General features: G+C 39.4%; 4 protein-coding genes across 4 annotated transcripts; 2 read left to right on the forward strand and 2 right to left on the reverse strand.

The window, feature by feature from the left end:
* Nucleotides 1-1,756: 1,756 nt before the first annotated feature.
* Nucleotides 1,757-10,327, reverse strand: hgsnat (heparan-alpha-glucosaminide N-acetyltransferase). The gene is made up of 18 exons (XM_080520516.1): nucleotides 10,198-10,327; nucleotides 9,346-9,455; nucleotides 9,104-9,240; nucleotides 8,186-8,301; nucleotides 7,874-7,943; nucleotides 7,652-7,721; nucleotides 7,135-7,235; nucleotides 6,755-6,831; nucleotides 6,601-6,631; nucleotides 5,507-5,667; nucleotides 5,216-5,331; nucleotides 4,986-5,107; nucleotides 4,557-4,683; nucleotides 4,253-4,339; nucleotides 4,051-4,128; nucleotides 3,798-3,868; nucleotides 3,139-3,251; nucleotides 1,757-2,992 (listed from the first exon to the last, which is right to left on the reverse strand). The coding sequence occupies exons 1-18, from the start codon at nucleotides 10,268-10,270 to the stop codon at nucleotides 2,811-2,813; spliced, it is 1,842 nt and encodes a 613-aa protein (XP_080376642.1). The 5' UTR covers nucleotides 10,271-10,327; the 3' UTR covers nucleotides 1,757-2,810.
* A 733-nt stretch (nucleotides 10,328-11,060) lies between these two features.
* LOC308149244 (dynactin subunit 6-like) lies at nucleotides 11,061-13,696 on the forward strand. The gene is made up of 7 exons (XM_080520928.1): nucleotides 11,061-11,118; nucleotides 11,298-11,362; nucleotides 12,147-12,252; nucleotides 12,342-12,427; nucleotides 12,538-12,585; nucleotides 12,692-12,834; nucleotides 12,931-13,696. Exons 1-7 carry the CDS (start codon nucleotides 11,093-11,095, stop codon nucleotides 13,021-13,023), a joined length of 567 nt encoding a protein of 188 aa, XP_080377054.1. The 5' UTR covers nucleotides 11,061-11,092; the 3' UTR covers nucleotides 13,024-13,696.
* Nucleotides 13,697-13,839: 143 nt separating this feature from the next.
* Nucleotides 13,840-23,503, reverse strand: gtf2e2 (general transcription factor IIE, polypeptide 2, beta). The gene is made up of 8 exons (XM_080520927.1): nucleotides 23,330-23,503; nucleotides 22,033-22,209; nucleotides 16,054-16,136; nucleotides 15,381-15,488; nucleotides 14,849-15,031; nucleotides 14,672-14,765; nucleotides 14,235-14,350; nucleotides 13,840-14,137 (listed from the first exon to the last, which is right to left on the reverse strand). Exons 2-8 carry the CDS (start codon nucleotides 22,190-22,192, stop codon nucleotides 14,018-14,020), a joined length of 864 nt encoding a protein of 287 aa, XP_080377053.1. The 5' UTR covers nucleotides 22,193-22,209; nucleotides 23,330-23,503; the 3' UTR covers nucleotides 13,840-14,017.
* On the forward strand, nucleotides 19,318-19,632 carry smim18 (small integral membrane protein 18; the record flags this gene model as incomplete). The annotated part of the gene is made up of 1 exon (XM_080520929.1): nucleotides 19,318-19,632. The coding sequence occupies one exon, from the start codon at nucleotides 19,318-19,320 to the stop codon at nucleotides 19,630-19,632; it is 315 nt and encodes a 104-aa protein (XP_080377055.1).
* Nucleotides 23,504-23,703: the final 200 nt, after the last annotated feature.

A 23,703-nucleotide genomic window follows, 5' to 3' on the forward strand; every position in this document is an offset into this window, starting at 1 on the left:
GGCAACGGGCGGAGGGCAGACGCCAAAACAACAGGCGTGGGAAAGTTTTGAAGTCGCGCGAGAGCGAAAAAACTCTCACAATAGACATGAATGGTGATTGGCCGGTAGTATCGCGAGAGTAGCAAGGCAGGGCTCCCACATTGTAACTGGATTCCCACGCCTTGTTGAGCAATAAAAGAGAGTACGTACACCTTTCTGCACGGCGGAGCTGCTGTCACAGCCGCATGGAATCTGCAGGAGCTCCTCAAATGCACACTCGGGTTTCACTTCTTTATTGTTAGAGCGGGAAAAAAGCACAATACAAAAGCAACATTTTAAAAATTCTCCCACCGCCTGCCACTAACCCCCCCCCCCCCCCCCCCAAACTAACAAAAAAAAAAAAAACCCTGCATACTCACATATGTACACTCATATTTAGTCATAAGATAGTGTTTTTAAAAAAGAAAAAAATACATTGTGTAAAAAAGACTGGGACGTATCCTTCCTTTCAACTTCTTAACTTAAGCAAAGGTTAAAAAATACAGGTTTAGAAGTATTCTCAAATAAAAAAGTATGTTATTTGTATCGATCCACAATACCCTTTTTAAAGCATTGAGAAAAGTGGGGGGATCATATGCATATATATGCTCACACACATCATCCCCATCCATCCATCCATCTTCTATACCTGATTGTGTTTTTCACAAAACTTTTATAAACAATACATTTCCACTGAACCTTTCTTCTCTCTCTCACCACTACGTAGTACTTTTTTGTGAAAATTAGCTTGCAGAGAGATAACAAAAAATATATAAATTGGGTACAAACACGTTTTTGGACCATTGAACTTTTTTGCAATTATTTTCTTTAAAAATTCCTAAAATGTCTGTGGCTGTATCCAATTTTATATTCAAGTTTCACATGTAATCTAGTTGTATTGTTTATTTGGGTTCTTGTGTAAAGATTTACAGTAATCCCAGCCTGTGACATTGTTTTAGATAGTAATATCAGATATAAAAACAAGGTTGACCGATTGTAGACCTAGCTCTGAGTAATTCCACAGTACCTTTTATGTATAAGTGTTCATTTGAGAGGGACTCCGGGGAACAACTGAAGTGACTTAGAATTTGGCATATCACACAGGCTGTTTTGAACATTTCAAAGGCGGCTGTTCTACTTGGATTTTCACAGAGTATTCTGTGGATTTACAGAAAAAAGAAGCGGAATCCTTCGTTGAGCAGCTCCCCCTTGGATGAGTAAGACTTGCAGACGATGCCAGAGGTCCGAGATCATTTCGATATCCACTGATTAAATGAATGGATGAAGATGTGTGTCAGATGAAACTGGATCAAACCGACTATGGATGAGAACATCAAAGGTCAGATTTTAGTGAGTGAAATTACTTCAGGCTGCTCAAGTATCACCTGAGCATTGCTCAGACATGGCAGAGTATAATGCTGATCGTGTTGTTTGCACATATTGTTCTCATCTTTGATTAGCATAGTTATTTCAGTGTTTTTTTTTTAATCTTCCCCTGTTTTTAATTTGCCTTTCTTGTCACTTTTGCATTATACAATTGCAAATACATGTATAATTGTTTTCAGTTTATCAGTGGTTTGAAATTTTTTTTTTTTATCTTCATTTATCCTCTGAAGTTTTCATTTTTGGAAATCAATCAATGAACACATTTTTGAATATGCTTTATTAAATAAAACTTGTCCATATAAAACCATCAAATGTATAAAAAGTGGCAATGGGTACAATTGATTCAAAGCAGTACTAGATTGGCAATTATTCCAAAATCTCACAGCAAGAGGATATTCTGACAGACTGGACATATATTTAAAAAAAAAAAAAGTATTGTATCGATAAAGTGGAACAGAATTTGAATATAAATTATATTGTGTTCGCTAATATAATCGATACACTTGCTTGCAATTGTTTGGCACATAAATTGGTGAATATGCGTGACGTTAAGAGGGCTGCTGCATGAGATGTTTTAATGAAAACCTCATCAAAAACGAAATTCACACACTTTACAGTTTCTGAATTGACCAAAATGCTGCACAAGCAACCGCCAGCTGGTTTCAATAGTCATCTGACATGTGGTCACATACTTCCCCTCAGCACTTGGTAACGCAGAGCATCGTATATACGTCAAGTCGCTCGGCAAGACATGGAAGAGACGGCTGCTATTAAAAAAAAAAAACAACAAAAAACACCTGCATGTGAACGGGGTGACTGACTCGCAAAAAGCCATATTTAAATCTGCAGACAATTGATGAGTAACTAAAGGTTAACGCTCACATTTTTACACTTTTATTATACTGTGTCCCCTTTTATGTAATCAACATTGTCTTCCACTGTGCTGTGGAAATAAAAGATCAAATGAGTCATTCTGGTTAGCCTTTTCCTTTATGTGTACATCATATTCTATCACTCAATAACACTTAAGTTTTTATAGTGACACAACAACACTTCAGATGAGAGAACTCATTCTGTAAACCAGGTCTGGGTCCAAAAAATACTGCAACACTCAACAAAGATGAGGAATGAAATCAAGCGTTCATACCACAAATGATTAGACATCCCCTCACTAACATCATAATGGAAATTACTTTTGTAAATAAAGCTTTCCTGAGTTGGAGCAGATATTTGGTAAGGCTCAGCAGGTTCATGACTGAAAACCTTTCAGAAAGTTTGGAAACATTCAGGATCCTATAAATAAATGACTCAGAAGAAAGAAAGCCAAGGACATTCTGGATCCAGTTGCAGGCACATCATTCTGATGTAAACACTGTCCTTTGCCTTCCATTGTGACGGCTCCACTTTTAGATTTTCCAGAAAATCTTCTTTCTGTACAGGATGTAGGAGATGAAGACCCAACAGGAAGTGGCCAGAAGGTTCTGGGTGAGGTGCTCAGTATGCGATTGGCTGTTTGCCATCTGCCAGCGGAAGGGAAAGTAGCTCTCTAACACTTCATGACCCACGTACACAAGGATAGAGTTCATACCTGAAATCAGACAACAAACCCCCCCCCCCCCTACAAATTAGTTGACCATTTCTCAAGATATTACATTTAAGGTAACACAAAACTCTGCCTTTCCATATCGTTCAAGTTAAAGGCTACAATTGTACTTTGGGACATGTTGCACTCACCAGGGTAGTAAAAAGGTGCCCCAGACCACCACTTCTTTACGTCGACTGTGTAGTACACAAGTGCAAGCAGCACAAAGGCAAAACAAGCCAGAGTTGTCACATAGGACAGAGACCTGGATGAGGAATAAACAAACATGTTAGTGCTCGTGAACAATAAGAAATGCTGTCCCTGGTGAACTCTTACTATTTCCACCAAGGACTGGAGTGACTTACTAACTTTATATCTGTGGTATATAATAAGCAAATTACTTTTTTTTTTTGCCAGAAGCTGTGACTCTTCCAAATACAACACAACTGGTAAAAAAAGAAAAGAAAAGAACTATCTGCGCCAGGTATAAAATTTAGCCAAGTTCTGTTGTGGCAATGTTTTTATCTTTAATCCTTTCAAACCAAAACAATTTTTACTTGTAATGCTTGTGCTCAACAATTAAATACCCAAAGTGAAAAGAGTATACATCTGCCTGAATACAAAGTCCTTGTTGAATAAGTTTAGTAACCAAATGAATAGGCAGAGCAGTGGAATCCTAAATGTTGAAGTTTTGTAGTATTTCTCACCAAAACCGGATGGTAAAGTTGAAAGACAGTTGCAGTGCTTTAATTATGCAGAAAATATATTCAGTTAAGGAGCATTGAAAAGTCACATTTAGGCCTTATCTTACCACAGGTTCTTATTGACAGGAATGAAGCCCTGGTTTGTTGAACACTTGGTTAGAATTGCTGATACGACTCCCTGTGTGAAACAAGTGATTTCATTTTTCATCCAGAAAAAGTTGTGGAATAGATATGACAGGAATGAACCAAAAACATGTTAATTCATTTTCTGGTTTTCAGTTATTTACTTTCCAATCTGATCTATTTGCTGTAGTAAAAAAAAAGAAAAGAAAAAAGAAATCATAGGTGAAATAAACTCACCAGAAAAAGGCCCCATATGAAGAACCTTGACATAATACTTGTGGGGATATCTCTGTAGTGTAAGATTATCTTTCCTGCCTGAAAACAATTAGAAAAAAATAAATAAATCACACATTTGTTTGCTTTTGATCGTTTCAACGCTGACATTAGAAAACATGAACATATCCCACAGAAAATGAAGAATTTCAAACATATAACAAACTTGTAATCCGAGGAACGTGATGACGATGGAGTTGATGCTGCCGAGGACTCCCTCTGGATCGTATGGCACTTGAGATCGATAAATGACCTGAATTCAAAGAAAAGCTTGGTGTGTAAATTAACTCCTGCAGTGATTACCAGTGCAATTATATAACACATACAACAGTATTCATACCCTTTGAACCACAAATGTGGTTGTAATTGTTTTATCTTAATAAATAAATAAAAAACTGAAAACCATGGCCTGTGGAAAACAACAAGGAGTATGAATAGTTTTGCAAGCCAGTGTAAATGTGGTCACGAACCCGCGATGAGGGAGTCTGGTAGATGTGGTTTTCTCCCAGCAGCCAACGATCAATGAAACCAGCAGCTCCACCGGTGCAGTTAGTATACTGACCCATGTCCCCGATCCCCCCTGGGCCCAGATAACCTCTGCAACGAAAGAATTGATAAAGTCACAGTTAATCATGTACCACACACAAAAGGTTTCGGTTTTAAAAAGATACACAGTCTGTTTGCCTTGTATTTAATCACGTTAATTCCTTAAACTCCCCCCCGATAGCTATCATACTAAATTTTATTTCATTTCTAAGGTTTACTGGACACTACCAATGACAATTTTTCGCCACATATTGTCCAAATGTGAACCAAAGTTCTGCTGCTTGCGAAGCACTTCCCTTGTGGCCATGCAGACCATGGAACTAATTTATACAAACACAGCAAGTTTCACTCACGTTGGGCAACCTGGCACAGGAAGTAAGAAAGTGAGGCAAAGCCAGACGACCTCCAGGAGAATCACACACAGCCAGGCTGGCCAGTACAGCAGGATATCCAGGCATCGGGACCACCGAGTGTCCTGAAATACATCAGCACTTCTTCCTTAATGACGGTTGAATGAAAAAGTGAATGTCGTCCGAACACAATAATGAATTTACGGGATAAGAACACATATGAGCTGGCTTACTGTTGCATAGATGTCAAGGTGACCTCTTGCCACTAATAAATCTAAACTGGCGACAACCAAGTATGACCAGGCAAGGCGCTGCAGCACACCGGGGATCCGCAGATTGCCCCAAGACACTGTGGAGCAGAGGGGAAAAAAGTAAAAAATTTAACAAAACACGCGTGACCACATAAAGCAGAGAAGCAATGAACTGCTCCTCCCAGTTTGATAGAGCATTAAAACAAAACAATCATTTACCTATGGTGTTTTGGTAAACACAAGTCTTCATCAAACAGGGGACTTTGTACTTACATGCTGCTTGACAGTAGTTTGGGTTGATGATGAAGAGTCCAATGACGAAGAGCTGTACGCTCCTCCACACAACTTTCCCGAGCAGCGAGCGACGGCTCCATCCCGCTCGCAGCATGGAGTTGATGGACAGAGCTATAGATGTGCCCATTATAAAGACAAACCTGCAGAAAGAATGAAATGAAGAAAGAATGAAGGAATGAGAGTGGTTGGAAGCTGGAAGGCTGGTGGTTTAACTCAGTAATCATTACATGCTCTAAACACAACTCCAACAACACAAGCTGCCAAATATCACGCTAGTCTTGTTGTCAACTCACTGGAAATTTAATTTTCAAGCAGAATCATAAACTGTAGCATCAGTCACAAAAGACCGATTGCCGTTTAAGAATATTTAGGCGTGAATTAAAAAATGGATTGTAACACATTGAGACAGCCCAAGTTGCAAAAGCAACATTGATGAATGAAGTAATCCTAAGCATATCCTTCGTTTATCATTACTATTTAATAAAAATACTGCTTTTTCACTTTGAAATGTGGGTGGATGTAAATACACTTTGTGCACAAATCATTATTTTTCTATTATTGGATTTGAGAGTATCAGGTGAAGTGTATTTGTGTAAGGGAGGCTATGTTATCAACAGTCGATACAAATAAGCCAAAACATATCAGAAAACCGTTTGTTGCAAATAGTTTTTCAGTCCTCCGCTGAAAAGCTTTAAAGATTAAAAATGACATGGCCCCTCCCTCCTCACCAGAACTAAATTAGAACTTGTGGGCTCTAACTGAATGGGAAATTCAGAGTGAAGGAAATCCATGCAATTCTCTGGGAAACTGTGGTTGTTGCTGAAGTTAGATTGGTATTTTTTGGTATTCACATTTGTCCACATACCGATTACACACCAAGAGTTTCCCAATAACTGTCCAAACAATAGATATATTCTCATTAATACAAAAAGCCAAAACCTCAATTTCACTTTCTTGAATATTCGAGTTTGAGGTTAATTAACATTTTGGATTGACGAAGAGCACTGTAGTTGCTCAATAATATAATAATCACATGCAAGGACAAATCTGAAGAATATTTAATTTGAGCTTACCATGGGAAGACCAGATCTGCAATAGTGAGGCCTGCAACAAATATCAGACACATCGTATGAATTTACGAAATCTGATACCGACGGAGTTCACAAAGATCGAGGAATAAAAAGCAAGCAGTGCAACAATTTAAACTAATATAAAAGATGAGCTCACCGTTCCAGCTCTCGTGTCTGAAGAACCAGTATCGTCCGCCTCCATAATTCACAAACACCATGATGACGAGAGAGAGCCTGAGAGACACAAAAACATCATGTTTATCATAAGCCACTGACCACGGCAAGAAACATGGGCAAAGTTCCATTATGCTTCATATGGTACATTAAAAATGTCACTTGAAATATAGCAAACTGCTGCTCTTTAGAAAGAAACACAACTGCATTAAGGACCAAGACTCAAAATATTGTCAGCCGAGGTACATTAATAAGAAATAATTCCAGAGTCAGCTGCCAAATGTCACAGTGTCATAAGAATCACATGTTGGGAGTGTAATGACACATCAGCTCATATCTGTCACAGCTCAGGCGGCTGCTGACCCTCTGAATGTGTCCAGAGATCTGAGGCGCTTGCTGGCGCTGGGCGGAGGAGGGAGGATGTTGTCGGTCACTGGTGCCGGCATCCGAGGTGAGCCCAGCTCCTGGAGGGAAAAGTGACAGTCGGTATAAAATACGGTTGGAGCTTAATTAAAATCACATGTTTCATTTAAAAGCAAATAGTCAATACTTTGAAGTGCTCTGAATACAAGAGAGCGTGTGACTGAATATACAAGTCAATTTAATTTGATGTATATGTACAAATACAATAAGAGGCCACATTACACATTGCAAAGATTTTGTCACGTGCCAACACATGCAACAAAAAATACAATATAATATTGAAAAAATCTCTAACATGAGTAATGTATGTGGCATAGTGGGTCAAGCACATTGCGTTTGCTTATATTTATATGTTGACTGAATCCCTTTTCATGGCCGACAAATGGGGAAAAAATAGGAAATTCCAAAAGGGCTATTATATGTTTTCTTGCCTATGAATAAAAATGTTCTCACTCACAGAGTTGATGAGTCTCTCAGTCTCCATGGAGCCCCCAATCCGGAGAACAAGATCCCTCACTACATTAAATCTGGACACCACAAAATTATTAGTTTGTGGTTACTTTAATCATAAACACAATGTATACATTTGTTTTATCTTGCAAAAAAAACAAACCCATTCACCTCTCCACTTTGGAATTTACACAAAAAAAACAAAAACAAAAGAGGACTGTAAACTCACTCCAATATTCTTCTTGCTACGTTCACTAACACAGCCAGTCCAGCAAAGATGGTAAAGGCAACCAAGATTGCTGTGTATAGAGAGAAAATTATATTAATCCAATGTCATTTGCATAGCATGGTAAAAAAAACGAAGATTTTTTTTTTCATAATACTGTTCTATTAGTTTACATTTACAATCAATGCAGAAAACCAAACACTTATATCGTGATTATAAAAAAAAACTATTCCATGAAAGTGTAATGCATCAAACCATTTATCCCAAACTTAAGTCATGCAGGTTAATGACTATATTTATTTGTGAGAGACTCACGCATGTAGCTGTTCACCGGGCCCGCGTCAGTCACAACGGAGCAGTTCGCAGATGAGGAGTTGACAATTTTAGCCCAGAGAGAGTAATTCCCAAACTCACCAAAGTGAAAAGGAACCCTGGAAATTAGAAATAACAAATCAGGATTTAAATTCACCTCTATTCATCCCCAAAATATGTTCCTTGTCAGGGAGCAATCCTTTAGAAGGATTAATTTACATAAATTATACAGGAAGGAAAAATTACAGTAAGACTGATGGCTGAAGATATCTATTTTTTTTCTCTTTAGTGATTAAGCACCATCTTCCTCAAGGTATCAAACATAATTCCTCACTTATAATGTGGTCAGAATGACTACTAATAATGGGAGAAATATCAATTCTACTGCAATGTTTGAGCATACAGAAATGTGGGTCTGATTAGCTCAGATGTCAAAGGGATTTCAGAGGTGAGTATGTGAGCATGTGTGCATGTGTGTGTTAAAATTTACTGGGTTAGATGGCAAAAGGACTGTCTGTTTTTCAAATAATCTAAATACACTGGAGTTAAAAGCAGATCTATGGGGACTCAATGACATTTGGCATGGGCTCAGTAAGTCTCTCTCATCAACCCAACTGTAACATTCATTTGGACCTCAGCATTGAATTTAATCTGCATCACATCAAAACATTTATTCTGGTCAATTTGAAAACGTGATGTTTTGTCATATTTCATGCCCAATATGAATCTCATTAAAAGACTATTTTTTTAAACGTATGTTCTATCTACTGAGCCCCCTCTTAGTCACCTTAGAAAACATATCCCCTCCTGCAATCATCACAGATCCTGTGTGTGTCTATGTGTGTGCTTCACTAAAACTACATCTATTGCATATACAGTATATCTGATGAATAAAAGTCGTGACTTTAATCATAAACTTACTTGCAGAGCTCTTTGTTGGTCTGGGTGCTGTTGAGCTGTAAATTGATCTCATGCTGTGTGCCTATAGCAAACTCCATTGAGCTGGGATCACCAGGGCCATGTCTTTTAGGTACAACTCCTAGCGTCTGGTACACACACTTAAAATGCAAAAGAGGCAAAATAAATGGATAGCATCCATCTAAAAACAAGCCACACAACCACTCAACCATCTCAAGGGGAATATCTGCAATGTGTGATCCCACCTGGTAGCAGCGTTCGGACACCCAGGACACCAACACACCAGTGTCCAGCTCATTGTTGATGGTGAGGAGAGCTTCATCCATCTTCAGTGAGGAATGTTGTCTCAAACCAGCTGGAGGCAGAAACATAAAGACAATAGGTGACAACCATTGTAATATGTTTGAATGGTTTCACAAATAGGCCCCACCCAAGTGTCTGATCAGTAAACAACACTGACATTGGTCACAGAGTTAAAAGAAGCATTTACGTGCTAAACCTCGTATAGCAGTTTGCGATTCTTAAAGAATAATCCGAGATTGTACAACTGAATGAGAACAGGCATATTATATAAGAACGATAATCCAACAATGAAAGTTTTGCATGTAAGAAAAACCTTTATACCGATGCTGCTGTAGTGAGGCGAGCTGGGTTTGTTTTTTTTTTGTTTTATTGAGAAGTCATCTCAAACGCTGAGGATCAGCCGGGTGTCTGCGAGCTGGAGCTCAGTTTATCCGCGACCCGCAGACCTCCAACCTCCAGAGCATGTGAGAGGGCTGACGTTCTGGCTGCAGAGCCGGGCGGTCACATGCTGAATTAATCCATAAAACACCCCCCAAGGAGGGAAGTTCAAACCTCTCTCTCTCTCTCCCTCGCTCGCTCTCTTTGCTAAACTACTGTTAGCCTCAAGCAAACGTTTTTAAAACACCTTCATCGGATTAAATTTGTGGTTGAAATAACGAAAACAACAGTCGGTGTACTGTGGTGATGTTGAAATAAAATCGAAAAGCGAATTATCAAACGGTACCAGTCCTTTGTAATGAGGTTGCTGGTGGTATCTTATCTTTACTTTTAAGTTTTGGTGTGTTTGTACTTACATGCAGAGATTGGAGGCAGCGGCGTCAGACACACGGCTACAACCAAAGCAGCCGCAGCAGAAAGGGGAAGCATGGCAGTTATTTTTGGTTGTGTCCTGTCACTCCGTTTTTTCTGGATCTCCCTGACGACTGACGATGTCTGTTTGAGTGTTTTCTGTGAGATCTTCTTTGCCATCACCACTTCCGGCATGCCATTGTTTTGACACGGTAGTGGGAGCGAGGAGGGACAAATCTCCTCGATTCGGAAAACGTCCGATTAATAATCACCTTTATCACGATGTGTGTGTGTGTGTGTGTGTGTGTGTGTGTGTGTGTGTGTGTGTGTGTGTGTGTGTGTGTGAGAGAGAGAGAGAGAGAGAGCGAGAGATTTATTGAAAGAATGTTTGAAGCTGCTCTGATCTTTAGTCATTTTCAAACCATGCTTCATTTCATTTTATTAATAAAATAATTGTACTTTCTGTAAGATAATATTGTTTATCATATAGGATGAACAAATGAGATCATCTGCTTGAAGGATCAGAAACAATTACTGATTAGTAGAGGTCAGATTTTCAGCAAAACATTCTCGGCTAAAATTAATATCACGCACAGTGTATTCATTTAGAAAAAAGATGTATATCTTTAGGAAATATAAAGTAAATGAAACCTTTTGTGGCCAATAAAGTGTGTGAGTGTGCGTGTGTGTGTGTGTGTGTGTGTGTGTGTGTGTGTGTGTGTGTGTGTGTGTGTGTGTGTGTGTGTGTGTGTGTGTGTGTGTGTGTGTGTGTGTGTGTGTTTGTTTGTTTGCCGGGACCAGAGCTTTAACAATTAGAGCAGCTCCACCCTGCCCCGAGCGAGGGCGCATGCGCAGAGGACATCAGCAAAGCTCCCATTAGCGAGAGCGTCATCGTTCATAATGGCAGATAAAAGTTCGCAGAAAAGGTAGGATAAACACTAGTTTAGCTTTTTTGTGTGACTCTATATTCAGACAAAAGTAGGATTAAAGCACGGCTCTATTTGGAACGATGAAGCTGCAGTGTTACTGTTTAAGACGGCTTAGCAAAGTATCTCGTTAGCATTGTGAGCTAACAAACACTTTCCTATGTCATTTGTTGTTGCAGCGTGAAAATAGCTGCTGGAGCTTTGGTCTGTGTGGAGAGTGAGATCAGAGGAGATGTTACCATCGGTAAGATTTTCGGAGTTTGTTATCTTGCAGGAAGTTTTCTGATGAGTTTGGAAAACCTGCGTTTGTCCACGTCAGGGATCAGTCATGATGACATGTCGCTTCAGCTGTATAATTAACTTGCAGTCAAATGTTTCTATTGTCCACAATAATCGGAGTATTTTAAAGTCCGGTAAAAAAAATTCTAGATACTGCTTTTTGTTGTTAGGCACCAAATATTTGGAAAAGCTCCCAGAAAAATTTGTTCTTTTTAAACAAATTTGAAGACTATTGTGTTTGCTGCTGCCTTCTTTTGAAGCATGTTGGGGATTTTTATGCAGTAATGTCTTATATTGTCTTTTTATTCTGCTGTCCATGTTGACTTTCCTCAACTAAAGGTGATGAGTTTGAAAAATTAGCAAACTCAAAAATTGACGGGACTAAAACTTATTTTAGACAATAAATGTTGCAGACTTGAAAAAATGGAAATATGGTGGTGTAACTTTAGGATTTTACAATGTTTTCTTGCAATTCAACGTAATTTCAAGATAAACAGTGGAAACAACATTTTTTCAATGTTGGATGTTATAGCAAATCAGTCATTTATTATTTGGACAGTTTGAAACAATATTCTTTCGATATCCTATAACGAGAATTTAGAATTCTAAATAATGAAGATTGATAAGTTGAGGAAATTAGCTAAAAATAAATACTTTTCTTCACCATCTGTGTCTGTGTTTTTTAATCAAATTAAAATGTAGCTTTTTTATAGTTCCTAATACAAGTTTAAGAATGTGTTGTTCTTCAGGTCCGAGGACAGTGGTCCATCCAAAAGCTCGTATCATTGCAGAAGCTGGACCAATCGTGATAGGAGAGGGCAATTTAATAGAGGAACAAGCTCTTATTATCAACAGGTATGTTTTGCATTTCAGTTTTCTACTTTTTCCTTTCCATTAGTCATTTTTTTCCCATGAAAATACCCCATGTTTTGTTTACTCTGCAGTTATCCAGAAAACATCACGCCGGACTCGGAGGTGGAACCTAAGACAATGACTATTGGCGTCAACAATGTGTTTGAAGTCGGCTGCGGTATCCTCTTCATTTGCTTCTTTGATATTTGTTCACAAGTGATTTAAAACTGTAACCAATGGAAAAGATCACAGCAAAAAAGCCCAGGTTTTCTTTAACCCGACACACAGTTTCACAAGCTTTGAAAATTGGAGACAACAATGTGATCGAATCTAAAGGTGAGACCATCGTATCATTGTGTGTTCATGTCGATATGACAGATCTGTATCTGTGGAGAAACAATGGTTGTTTCTGACTGGATCAATTTCCTGTTTTGTGTTGCAGCTGATGTTGGCAGAAACGTGATCCTCACCAGTGGCTGCATCATTGGAGCCTTCTGTCAGGTCAACACCTGTGAGGTTATACCGGAGAACACAGTTATCTACGGCTCTGGATGTATGAGGCGAGTTCAGACTGAGAGACCACAGGTATGAATTTGAAAGATCCACTTTGTAGAAATTGAATGTCAGATTTTTTTTTTTACAGTGCTGCATTTTATTCACACGTCTGCTTTATGGTTCCAGCCACAGACTCTACAGCTTGACTTCCTGATGAAGATTTTGCCCAACTACCATCATTTGAAGAAAACCATTAAAACCAGCCAGGCGGCCAGCTAATCTTTAACTCTGCGCTTTGCAAGTTGAAGTGCAAGTGGTTAGAGAACCCACATTCAGATCTTGCAGGAAGAAAGCATGAATGTATATAAATATAAAACACCTACCCAGCCTGTCAGTTATTTTTCCTAACTTGCTGATATTTTGTATTAACGGCAACAGCAGATGAAGAACTTCCATCTTGCTGTACTGCTGTGCTGTTTTCTATTACTTAAACCATGTCCTGAAGGAAAATCTGATGTTCGACTTTCGTCTAAGCCATTGTTACTATGGGCATACAAATATTATAGGATTGTTACCAAGTCATTGTAGTGAACGACAACAATATCACAATGTGGAATTAAAAAAAAAAATGCATACTTCAAGAAATATAATTTTGAATTCGATTTTCTGTAAAACACTTTATTGCTCATTTTAAAGTGGCAACAATTCAGAGTTCAGGCAGCAGTATGTAATGTAAATAAGTTGAAATACGTGATGTTTAAACCATGTCATGGTTCTGCAAAGTAAAACTATTTTCAAATTCCAAAAGAAGTAAAGTTGACGATGTTTAAAGCTTGAATGTATTCCATGACACAAGGCTGTTTTTTTCCTATTTGTTATATTCAAATAAGTGAAGGTTGCAGACAGACCATTCAATTGCAATGCACTAAATAAAATTATGGAAGAAAAAGTATTTACACAAGTCAGCCTTGTCATTTAACAGTAACTGTGTGGTGCCCTCAGTGAGGGCGCTTGGTGGCTGGTGGTCGCAGTTCACGTTTTCCTCTAGTGTCCTTCAGCAGTTCACTCACCAGTAAACAAAATGAGAAGAATTCCACAATACAGGTGCCATCTATTCAATGGTAATGCAAACTGACCACTAAGGAATGGAAAGGAAAAGAAGTGACTTTCTTTGACAGAATTGACATCCATCAGAAGTGTGTGTGTCATCATGGCACCGAGGTCTCCATCTTTAGCCAGGTCTGAGTCAAAGACACAGGAGACCCAGAAGATTTCACTTCTTCACAGGCACACCATCTGAATAGTCCTCCAGGACCCCCGCCAAGTGGTTGTTGTGGGTCTTGAATGGTCTCTTTCTCTGACCACCTTGCTTCTTTCTCTTTTGAACTGGTAACTGCAGAGCAAACCAAAGCACAATGACCACTGATTGAATAGCTGTTAATAAAACGTATTATGTTTATTTAAACAGAAAAACAAAAAAAGGGGCTCACCACTTTCTTTGGTCCCGTTTCTTGCATGGAGGAGATGCCTTGTTTTTTCAGGTACTCCTCAATCTTCTCTTCGTCAATGGAGTCGACAGGGACACTCCTCCACAGCTTCTGAAATTCTGTTAGAGACGTATCAGGGTGATAAATATGAGAAAATGAACACGCACAATACATTCTGACAGAGATTGAACAAGCCAATTTACCATTGATTTGTATGAATGCAGCACAATATTCAGTCCAATGTTGAAATTACTGCCACTGTTTTATACAAGCTCACCAAACATAAAAAGTAACTTTAAACCAGCAGTAGAAACAAGTGTTTAACACAAAATAATATTCTCACAATTTGAGACAGAAAATGGCTTTGCTTGCATTTCTGTTGGGGTTTGTTGCTCGGTGCTCGGGTAGAAAGTTTAAGCTGCACGATGACTCATCCTCACCTTCGTCTACTGTGAACTGGCAGTGTTTGTCATTGTAGAAGAGGATCTTCTTCTTGTCTGGTCTCGTGATGAAGATGATCTGATCTCCCAGCGCCTGTCGACGATCACACAGCGCAGTGTTCACTCATCACACTCAGTGAGCGGACAGGCCCGAGCCTCGGCTTGGATTACGCGTACCTTGATGGCCTTTGCGGAGTTGGGCAGCCCCTCCTCCACGTCATCCAGCAGCACTCCTCCCATGCCCACCTGGTCGTGTTTGTCCAGCAGCCTCAGCAAAGATTTCTTGTCCTTCAGGTTGTACTTGGGCTTGAAGCCATACGTCCCATCCCGGACTTCAATTTTGGGATTGTTGACCAACGCCTGAAAGATTGGTCACGATTGGAAGTGAGAAAATTCATTAGTAGTGGTAAATGTACATTACTGTTCATTGTATTTCAGATATTTCCAACATTGAAGTCCAAAAGATATGTTTGAATGATCTTCAGGAATGATCTGCTAATTCTGTGTTTACCAAGATTAAAAACTTAACATTGTTCATAGCATCTAACGTATGGAGATGGAAAAAAAAAAATATGCATTTGAAGTCACCGGTGTCAGTTTATGGGAGATTTCAAGGAAACGGGTTAATGGTTTATTGAAATTATGGAAGACAACAGTCAGTGTACTACAAAACAATAGAAGTGTGGAAGCAGATCAAATAAAAACATACCTCAGTCATGAGCCACTGTTTCTGTTTCATGCTAATGTCCAAGAGTTTGGTCTCGTCCAGAATCTCATCGAGTGTCAAATAATGGGTGTCACCATTCTGATGCCTTGTCTGAGAATTAACAGAGAGAAAACAGACATATGAACATAATGGAATCCAGAATAGAATCAATAACATGAAAAACCACCTGCCATAGCCATCTTTGTAAAACATTAAGTCTTCATTGTCTCCCACTGTGAGTCTTGAAATGTACCCCACATGAAATTAACATTCAACAGATGGCATCAGAAATGCCCCCATATAAATAATATCTCATGTTGAGTGTGAGAGCGGCAGAAATGGATGAGTCAGGCCATGAGTGTGAGAGTCTGGCTGCCTCAACGCAGAGCCACAGTATGACAAACAAGCTGTTTACAGATCAAAAGAAAGACTGGGGACCAAATGTTACACAGTGGACACGACTGACTCGCTGAAACAACAGCCAACAAGTCAAGTTCTTCAGAAGCTTGACCAGAAACACAAACAAGCTAGGAGCGGAGTGAAGTGCTTAAATCAACTCGGAGAGAAAACGATGTTCAGTCAGTATCAGCTAATTCCATGTCAGGAAAGCAAACTCTTAAAACAGTCACTTCTAAAACTTGTGTCCCATTAATTGAAGATGTCTCCTCATGATTACCTTCATGTAATTGACTATCTTGGCCAAGCAGCCAAACTTGTATCCAGAACTGGCCTTGATGTTGATGTTACCATTACTGGACTCTGAGGAAGAAAAAAAACATGTTCAAACAAATGATCAAAATGTTTTGCATCATAACACAGAGGAACACAGAAATGTGTGAAATTTGCTCAAACAAAACTACACAAAGCGTAAAGTTTGCCAAATTCTTTATTTATTTTAACAATGTTTTAAAAGAAATATATTGAACTCCATTCTAAAGCACATCCATTTTCCTTTAAGTGTTGTTGTTTCTATTGTCAATGATATTTTTATATATATATATATTAGAGTCGTTCATTATTTTCTTACTCTCAATTGACAACAAACCTGAGATTTGTTACGTTCTTTACACTTTCTCTGTTAATCTCCTCTGTCCATCCATAAGAAGTTACTTAAGAAAAAGTGAGAAAGATTTTTTTTAAAATTATTATTAGTTGGGCATTACTTTAAGCGGTGATCAGTAAATTGGAGGGTTTTTCCAGCAGCAAGACAAGAACATGGGATTAGCTCAAAATAAGACATGTTGAACGGTGTATTTTGATGATTCACACGACGACAGGACCCAGATATAAGAGCTATGTGACAAAAGTGACGAGAAGTCCAGCCAGCTGGACCGTTGACCCCCCCCCACCCCTTGACCCACGGAGACTGTCTGAAGCGTGGACTTCACAATCAGCTCCAATCAACTACAAAACAGATGCTGATTCATGAATGATTCATGATGTGGGCGGGAGCTTCTGCTCCAAAGAGCTGCACAGTGGGCCGGATGCTGAAACTCTGACAGGGCGGTTAACGAATGGTGCAGAGGCAGGGCTAGAAGAGGAGCCTGCGCCGTTTCAGAGGAGACCTGAAGAGCTGAAAGGAGTGGCGAAGCCAGTGCACGGGCGACGGCTGGAAGCGCACGAGAGGAGGAAAACAGGTCGAGGAGTGAGTGTGGAGGAGGGAGAGCGTGGGAGACAGAGAGCGAGGTCGAGCAGCAAAAAAGAGGAGAGAGCATTTGCTGCCTCGCATCTCGTACAGGCTGAGCTGGACCCCCCCAGGTGAGTCCGGAATCCTTAAAATAACGCGTGTTTGTGTGTGTCATCAACACACCATAACAATCCACAGAATGAATTCGATCTACAGGCTGCTGGAGACTCCTGGCTGTGAGTCCAACAAGGTTTTATACGAGTGCTCCCCGCATTTACAGGGTAAATCAGGCATCTTCAAATGCAGCCAAACCATTTCAATTGGCACGTCTAAAAGTCAATTTATACTGTAACATTTACCAAGCCGGGGTGGACATTGTCTCGCTGCGATCAAGGCTGTAAAAGCATGCAGTGGACTAAATAAAGCATGGATCTGCCCGCCTGCATTAACTTGAATACCGAGCATCAGGAACCCAGAGTGTCGTCATGTGTGTTCGGACCGTGCATGAGCATCAGTCATGTCTGCATTTGTGGAAAAGCAGGACTCTGCACAAACTGCAGCTTTCACGGCAGATCAATGAGGGAATGAAAGCTGTGTCGAGCCAGCTTCCGTCGAGCCAGGAGTGTATTTGATGCGTGTGGGGGGGGGGGGAGGTTGTGACTCACTGTCTCGAGTGCAATGTCTACTGCTATTACACCTCTGGAGCCTGGCTGGGGTGGGGCTCATTTGGGGTGAATTCACAAATGCTCCAGGGAGGCAAAATATGAGTGACTGCTGTGACAAAAGAAAAGGGGTAGAGGGGACCGCGGTGGGGGGGTTGAGGGGCAGGCCAGCCAAATCAGTCAATGAGGTTGTTGTCATAGCGATCAGTAGCAGTGAAATGTATATTATGAGCAGGGCCTGCGATAAAAGGATGCTAATCCAAGGACCAGCAATAACACATTGTAAAGGACATCAGCAACTAACGGTCGCTTGACAGTTATCGTCATGATTCTAAAACAGTCAGAATCGCTTATCTAATTATGTAGCGTAAAGTGAGTCGTAAGCCTCCGGGATACTTTCAGCTTTCGCTGGCAACAATTTGTCTTGGACCCATTGGACCACTGGCACAGAGACATGAATAATGTACCACTGCAATGTAAGTGACTGCAATAGGAAATCCATTGATGTATTCATGCAGTCAGTGCATTTATGTATATTACGGCACAAACAGCGATTTTAAAGATGCATTTATATGTGAAACAAAATGCACCATTATTGTTGCACTTTAACATAACATATTCATAATGACACAAAACTAAAGGCCAGCATAAAATAATAAAATATGGTGTCTCCTCAACAACAAACCACAATAAACCTTTCAAGAATACACTAAAATACAAATGTAAACAATTCCAGCACAGACTGGACAAAGAGCGACAATTTCTATTAAAATCACCTCTAAATTAGATACACTTAGAAATGATTTTTGATGCGCTTTCTGTTTTGTCATACTCTTAAGTAATAACTATTGATCTAAATCATGTATTATCTGACCCTTCCCCCCTAAAAATAAGTGTCAGCAATTAGTTTGAAAAGGAATAACTGCACTAGTTTTGTATGTCAAAGCACATTTTAGAAAAAAACATCATGTTAAATGCATCAGTTGATAAAGTGTGAAGGGGTAAAAGACGACCAGCCTGACAACATCCACACGGAAGAGCCTTTTACCTGCAGGATCATACTGCACTTCCTTCATGACAACATCCATGGCCCACGTTCTGGCCCAGGAGTCAGACGCTCCATTTAAGTGCGCAGTTATGTTTCATTATCGTGCTTTTTAAGTCTATTTTTGGTCCGGAGCAGAAGGACTCAGTGGGGTGTCTGCTCATTCGCAACTGAAACATCACATCGTCTCATTTCACTGAAATACTTTCTGTACCGATAGCCGTGTGCTATTATAACACACTGTGCATTTAAGTGTATTTACAGCATGACTTTCAGTATGAATTATGTAGTACAACAATAATCACATTACAGTAAATTACCTGCGAGATGCCCTGATGGTTTTATGAGACGGAAATGAGTCTCCCTCTGCTTCTCCAGTTGCGCATTCATTCCCCACATAACGTACAAACATGCCTTTTCAACACTTTGTCTCATGAAGCTTGATACATCAGGTTATATCCATTATTTTCCCAGTTTAATCAGTCTCTCCATCGCGAAAACATGCTTTTAGTAATCTGACATTTCATTTCTGGTTTACTCTGCTGTGAAAGGCCATCATAATATATACAAATCCTGCTTTCTTCCTGTCAATTCCAAGCAGAAACCATGGCGAACATCACCGGCACAATACACCCGAGTCCTCTCCCTGAAGCAGCCCCACTGTCACACGTCTCCCTGCAGGTCCAAGAGGTCTACCCCTTCCACGATGGCTGGAATGTGGCCTGTTTCATCATCCTCCTGCTTTTCATCCTGACTGTCCTGTCCCTGGCAGCCTTGGCTGTCCTTTACGAGCTGCTGGACTGTGGCTGCTGTGCCAAAGGGAAAACGCACCACCAGCTACAGGAGGAAGGGCCCGGAAGCTGCAGCAGGCTCATGACCGGCATTTGTAAAGAGCCAGAAATGCACACTGAGGTGGTGTAGGAAGAACACACTCAATTTTCAGTTAAAAAAGAAAAGAAAAGAGAAAGACATTCTGAAACTTCTCAGCTGCTGATAAGTAAGAGGAAGCTGAGAGACAATGTGCAAAGGAAGAGGACACCAGTTTGGAAAGAGCAACACTCACTTTTCATTATATTTATGAGGATATTCACATCCACAGCAAACCCTGGAAGCCATATTTTACATCAGAGACACTACTACGAGGGCAAAAAAAAAGAGTCGACACAACACTAATAGTTTGGCTGATAAAACACATTTAGGGTACTTCTGAATAGCAGAATGGGCTGCATTAATTGGCTTGTCACTCGTTTTCTTTAACGGGCAATAAAGGCTAATGGACAAAACACAATAGAAAGAAAGAAAGAGAGAAAGAAAGAAAGAAAGAAAGAGAGAAAGAGAGAAAGAGAGAAAGAAAGAAAGAAAGAAAGAAAGAAAACCTGTCAGGAGACAATCGCTGCTTTGCATTGTCTGTTTCCCAGTTTTTCCAGTGTTGTTTCCATGTTTAGCACTGCAACATTTTCTCACGACAAGTTTGGTTGCTGCACAATGTTGTAAATGATCAAGTCATATTGAGCACAATGTGTGATTCCATATGCCTTACCACAAAATGCCTAATAAATTATCTCCAAGTCATGTCTGTTTCTTTCTGATTAAACATGGAGCTGCTTCACGTTGAGTGCGATAACAGGAGAATGTGCAGAAGATCTACATGTCATCATCCAGAAAGTCCAAACATTCAGCTATAATGTGATCGGTTTACACATTTCAATGCAGCTACCAAATTGAATACAAAACACCTTTCTGCGAAGGTTTGTAAAGTCTCTGCTCAATGTATTACGACGGTGATGAAACACTGAACACACAGATCATGTTTGAAAAGCACGAAGGTGATAACCTATTGCTCCTAATTTGAGTGCAAATTCTTAGACAGTGGCATTTAATTAAAGCCACGTGATAAAGGCAAATAGGATGCATATTTGGAAAAAAGTGATGTATAGCCACTCAATAGAAGTAATGCACAACCACATAAACACCCAGCATTTGTATATTAACCTGCACTGAACCTCGTCTGCTGCTCCTAGTAGCTGTGGTCCAAGTCTGAGAAGATGACCCATCTCATTACAACAATGGCCTCACCAGATCGGCTTCCCCTTCACCGACTGAGGCTGTTGGGAGGTAATAGATTACACTGAGCTAACCTGCAGAGTGCTGCTCAGAGAAAAAGGGCCTTGTGCTTCAACAGTATACAAAATCGAACTGTTCGTGTTGATGACTGTGGCTTTTGATACACACAATATATTTCAGGGAGAATGTTAAAAGATGCAATGCAAGTTGTGGTTCATTTTCAATTAACTATTAATTTTAATTTAATTGAATATTTTTTGATAGTTTTCCTTCATTAGACCAGTCAGATGATGAAAATGTTGGGTTTTTGTTTTGTTTTTGTTTGTTTGTTAAAGGATTAAGTCACCAGGAACATCTCTCGTTAAAGAAAAGCATTTTGGCCAATGTTCTGTCATTTGGATGTTTGACTTTTACTACAAAAATTGATGCAAACTGGTGAATTAAAAATGGATGACTTGTGAAGGCTGAAGAGAATTAAAACCACAACAGAGCAAAGTTTGGATTATATTACACATCCAGAGATACCTTGTGCTTCTACAGTGATGCTCTGAACACCATATAAAGTTTCCTATTTTTAGGTTGCCACTTCACAGTTAAATAATATCCTCCATAAAGCAATGAGCTTTTTACTGGATCGCTTGGTGTCCCGTTATCCGACGTGTAGATAAAATACTCATGGTTCCGCCAAGAAGTACAACAAATTATTAACAATAATGAAAAAGCTATTAAGCACTATGGCGAAATTCATCACATAACTTGTTAAATATGCATGGCTCATATCAACAGTGACAGTACGAGAATCGGATGGTTTGCAAGAATGAGAAGAAGATGCTTTGATCTAGATGAGGCAGTATATTATTGCAGCTCGCCAGTAAGAAGAGGCTGGCAACTAATCACCTGTCAATTCAAATGCTCAAAAACTGTCATACGAGTTGGAGAGAATCATCAATGAAACTGAAGAGGACAGAGATTTTGCTTTGTACTCTTTTTTTCTAGCAGTGTGCATAGGTATATAGAGCATTGACCATATAACGAATGCTGTGTAGTTTGTTGGTTGTATTTGTTGTTTCCTTATTTGGGATAAATAAAGCTTTCTGATCTAATATTACGCTGGTCAATTAAAGAAACATCTAATGGTGGTGGACATGGGAATCAGTGGATCAGTGAAACTAGAAGTAAGCAATTCTATACCTTGCATGCATAAACCCCCCATGACTTAAACAAATATGAACAATTTAAAGTAAATGCTGCACTTACCAGTACCATGTTTGGACCCGGAGGAGCCATCCTTGTCAAATTTGGGCTTCTTCTTCTTGTGTGAACCAGAGTCGGATGCAGCATGTCTCTTCTCGACAGCTGGAGTGGAAAGGGCTCTTTTCTTGAAGAGCTCTCTGTCCCTTAGTAGAGCGGGATCCATACTGGCACCTTCTGAAGCTTGTGTAAAAAAAAAAAAAAAAAGGACACAATCGGTTAAATATCAAACACATTTTTCAAAGCGCTGGGCGAACGTATTGGTTGTCATTTAACATGAGAAATAATACATCTGTGATTACGTTCCCTGGCTCTTAAAAAAATATTTTACTAGAATACAGTCAAATATAATAATGACCGGCCTGGGTCCTTTGGAGTCAGGCAATTCATAGTGATGTTTTAGCACATTTTATAGAAAATTTGGTACTCCTATTCAAACTCGAAGCACTCTGAATAGCATAAAAAAGTACAAAGGTAACTCCTAAAAATGTAACAACTGTAAAAACATGCCTCTCTCATCCACTTTATAGGGGACATTTTTTCCCCAAAGTTTTTTTTACAATTTATTTGGAAATGGTAAGCGGGATTCTTAACAAAAGTAAATAATAATGATAACAATAAATTTAATCGGCTGCCTAAGAATGTAATTTTTTCTTACCACTAAAGCAGGCACAATAATAAATAAATTACCAGGGTCTTTCAAAACCTAAAATGTGACCTAAAATATCCTATTTTGTCTTGGCAATCAAATTTAAACCTGTTAATTGTTTAGGAGGAGATCTTCAGTTTCCATGTTTGTGAAGCAAATGTTACAGAAAACAAGTCCTCACAATAAAACTCAACTAGTACTGTAAATAGACCGTTTGTAAGCAGTTTAACTGGAGACAAAAATGAGATGAATATTTATGGACATTACGTTGGCCTTATTTTTTTATTATTCTATGCAACATTAACATAGAGCATTTAACCTTTAGCCCAAGGTTGTTTTAAAAAGCAACACGAGGTCTAATCATAATATTGCCAGTGAATAATTACATAATCCCCGGAGAGAAACTAAACCTGGACTAGTTTAAATGAGCTAACAATAACATTAGGCTAGCCAGGTTCCATACGAGCTAACGTTAAATTGTCGGCATTGTTTTAAATCAGCTTGATGTGGACTTAGTAAGTCAGCGTCAACCTCAAGGCAACCCAATAAACGTGTCTCGCTTCATCCAATGTGGAAAACTCAAACATATGTTTAATAATAAAACCCAAATGAAGTAGTAGATAAGCTAGCGTTAGCACCGTGGGTGAACATTACCTGGCACTTTGTGCTGTTGTCACACGGAGAAACCGACAGCCTCAAACTTTCCACGGAGGAAATGCGGCAGAAGTTGATTGCACCGAGTCACCGTTTCGCTCTAAAGAATACTGTAAGATGACATTAGCTGACTAACTTCGTACACATCTCGTTCTCATGTTGTACATTCGCCTTGTCGACGTCATCACGTACACCATCCACAAACAACGCGCGACGTGACCACGTGGTACTTCCCCCCCCCTTTTTAAAAAATAATGTACTTCATATTAAGTAACGTGTTCCCTAATAAATGACTCATTTTCAAGCAATTTTTTTCTGTTATGATAATCACAGACAGAGGTTAAAAAAAGAAAATACTTGGAACTGAATAAAAA

This window comes from Blennius ocellaris (assembly GCF_963422515.1).
Source record: "Blennius ocellaris genome assembly, chromosome: 3".
Classification (NCBI taxonomy): domain Eukaryota; kingdom Metazoa; phylum Chordata; class Actinopteri; order Blenniiformes; family Blenniidae; genus Blennius; species Blennius ocellaris.

What these genes read in the sequence shown, in the direction of transcription:
- hgsnat (XM_080520516.1), bottom strand. Translation starts at nt 10,270, where the DNA reads ATGCTTCCCCTTTCTGCTGCGGCTGCTTTGGTTGTAGCCGTGTGTCTG. An exon ending in CAGACACGAGAGCTGGAACG is followed by an intron (nt 6,632 to 6,754) that starts GTGAGCTCATCT and finishes TATTTGTTGCAG; the next exon opens with GCCTCACTATTGCAGATCTG. An exon ending in GGCACCTTTTTACTACCCTG is followed by an intron (nt 2,993 to 3,138) that starts GTGAGTGCAACA and finishes GTCTGATTTCAG; the next exon opens with GTATGAACTCTATCCTTGTG.
- LOC308149244 (XM_080520928.1), top strand. Translation starts at nt 11,093, where the DNA reads ATGGCAGATAAAAGTTCGCAGAAAAG. An exon ending in TGTGTTTGAAGTCGGCTGCG is followed by an intron (nt 12,428 to 12,537) that starts GTATCCTCTTCA and finishes CCCGACACACAG; the next exon opens with TTTCACAAGCTTTGAAAATT. An exon ending in CAATGTGATCGAATCTAAAG is followed by an intron (nt 12,586 to 12,691) that starts GTGAGACCATCG and finishes TTTGTGTTGCAG; the next exon opens with CTGATGTTGGCAGAAACGTG.
- gtf2e2 (XM_080520927.1), bottom strand. Translation starts at nt 22,192, where the DNA reads ATGGATCCCGCTCTACTAAGGGACAGAGAGCTCTTCAAGAAAAGAGCC. An exon ending in CGGGTCCAAACATGGTACTG is followed by an intron (nt 16,137 to 22,032) that starts GTAAGTGCAGCA and finishes TTTCTTCCTCAG; the next exon opens with AGTCCAGTAATGGTAACATC. An exon ending in CCAGTTCACAGTAGACGAAG is followed by an intron (nt 14,351 to 14,671) that starts GTGAGGATGAGT and finishes CGTCTCTAACAG; the next exon opens with AATTTCAGAAGCTGTGGAGG.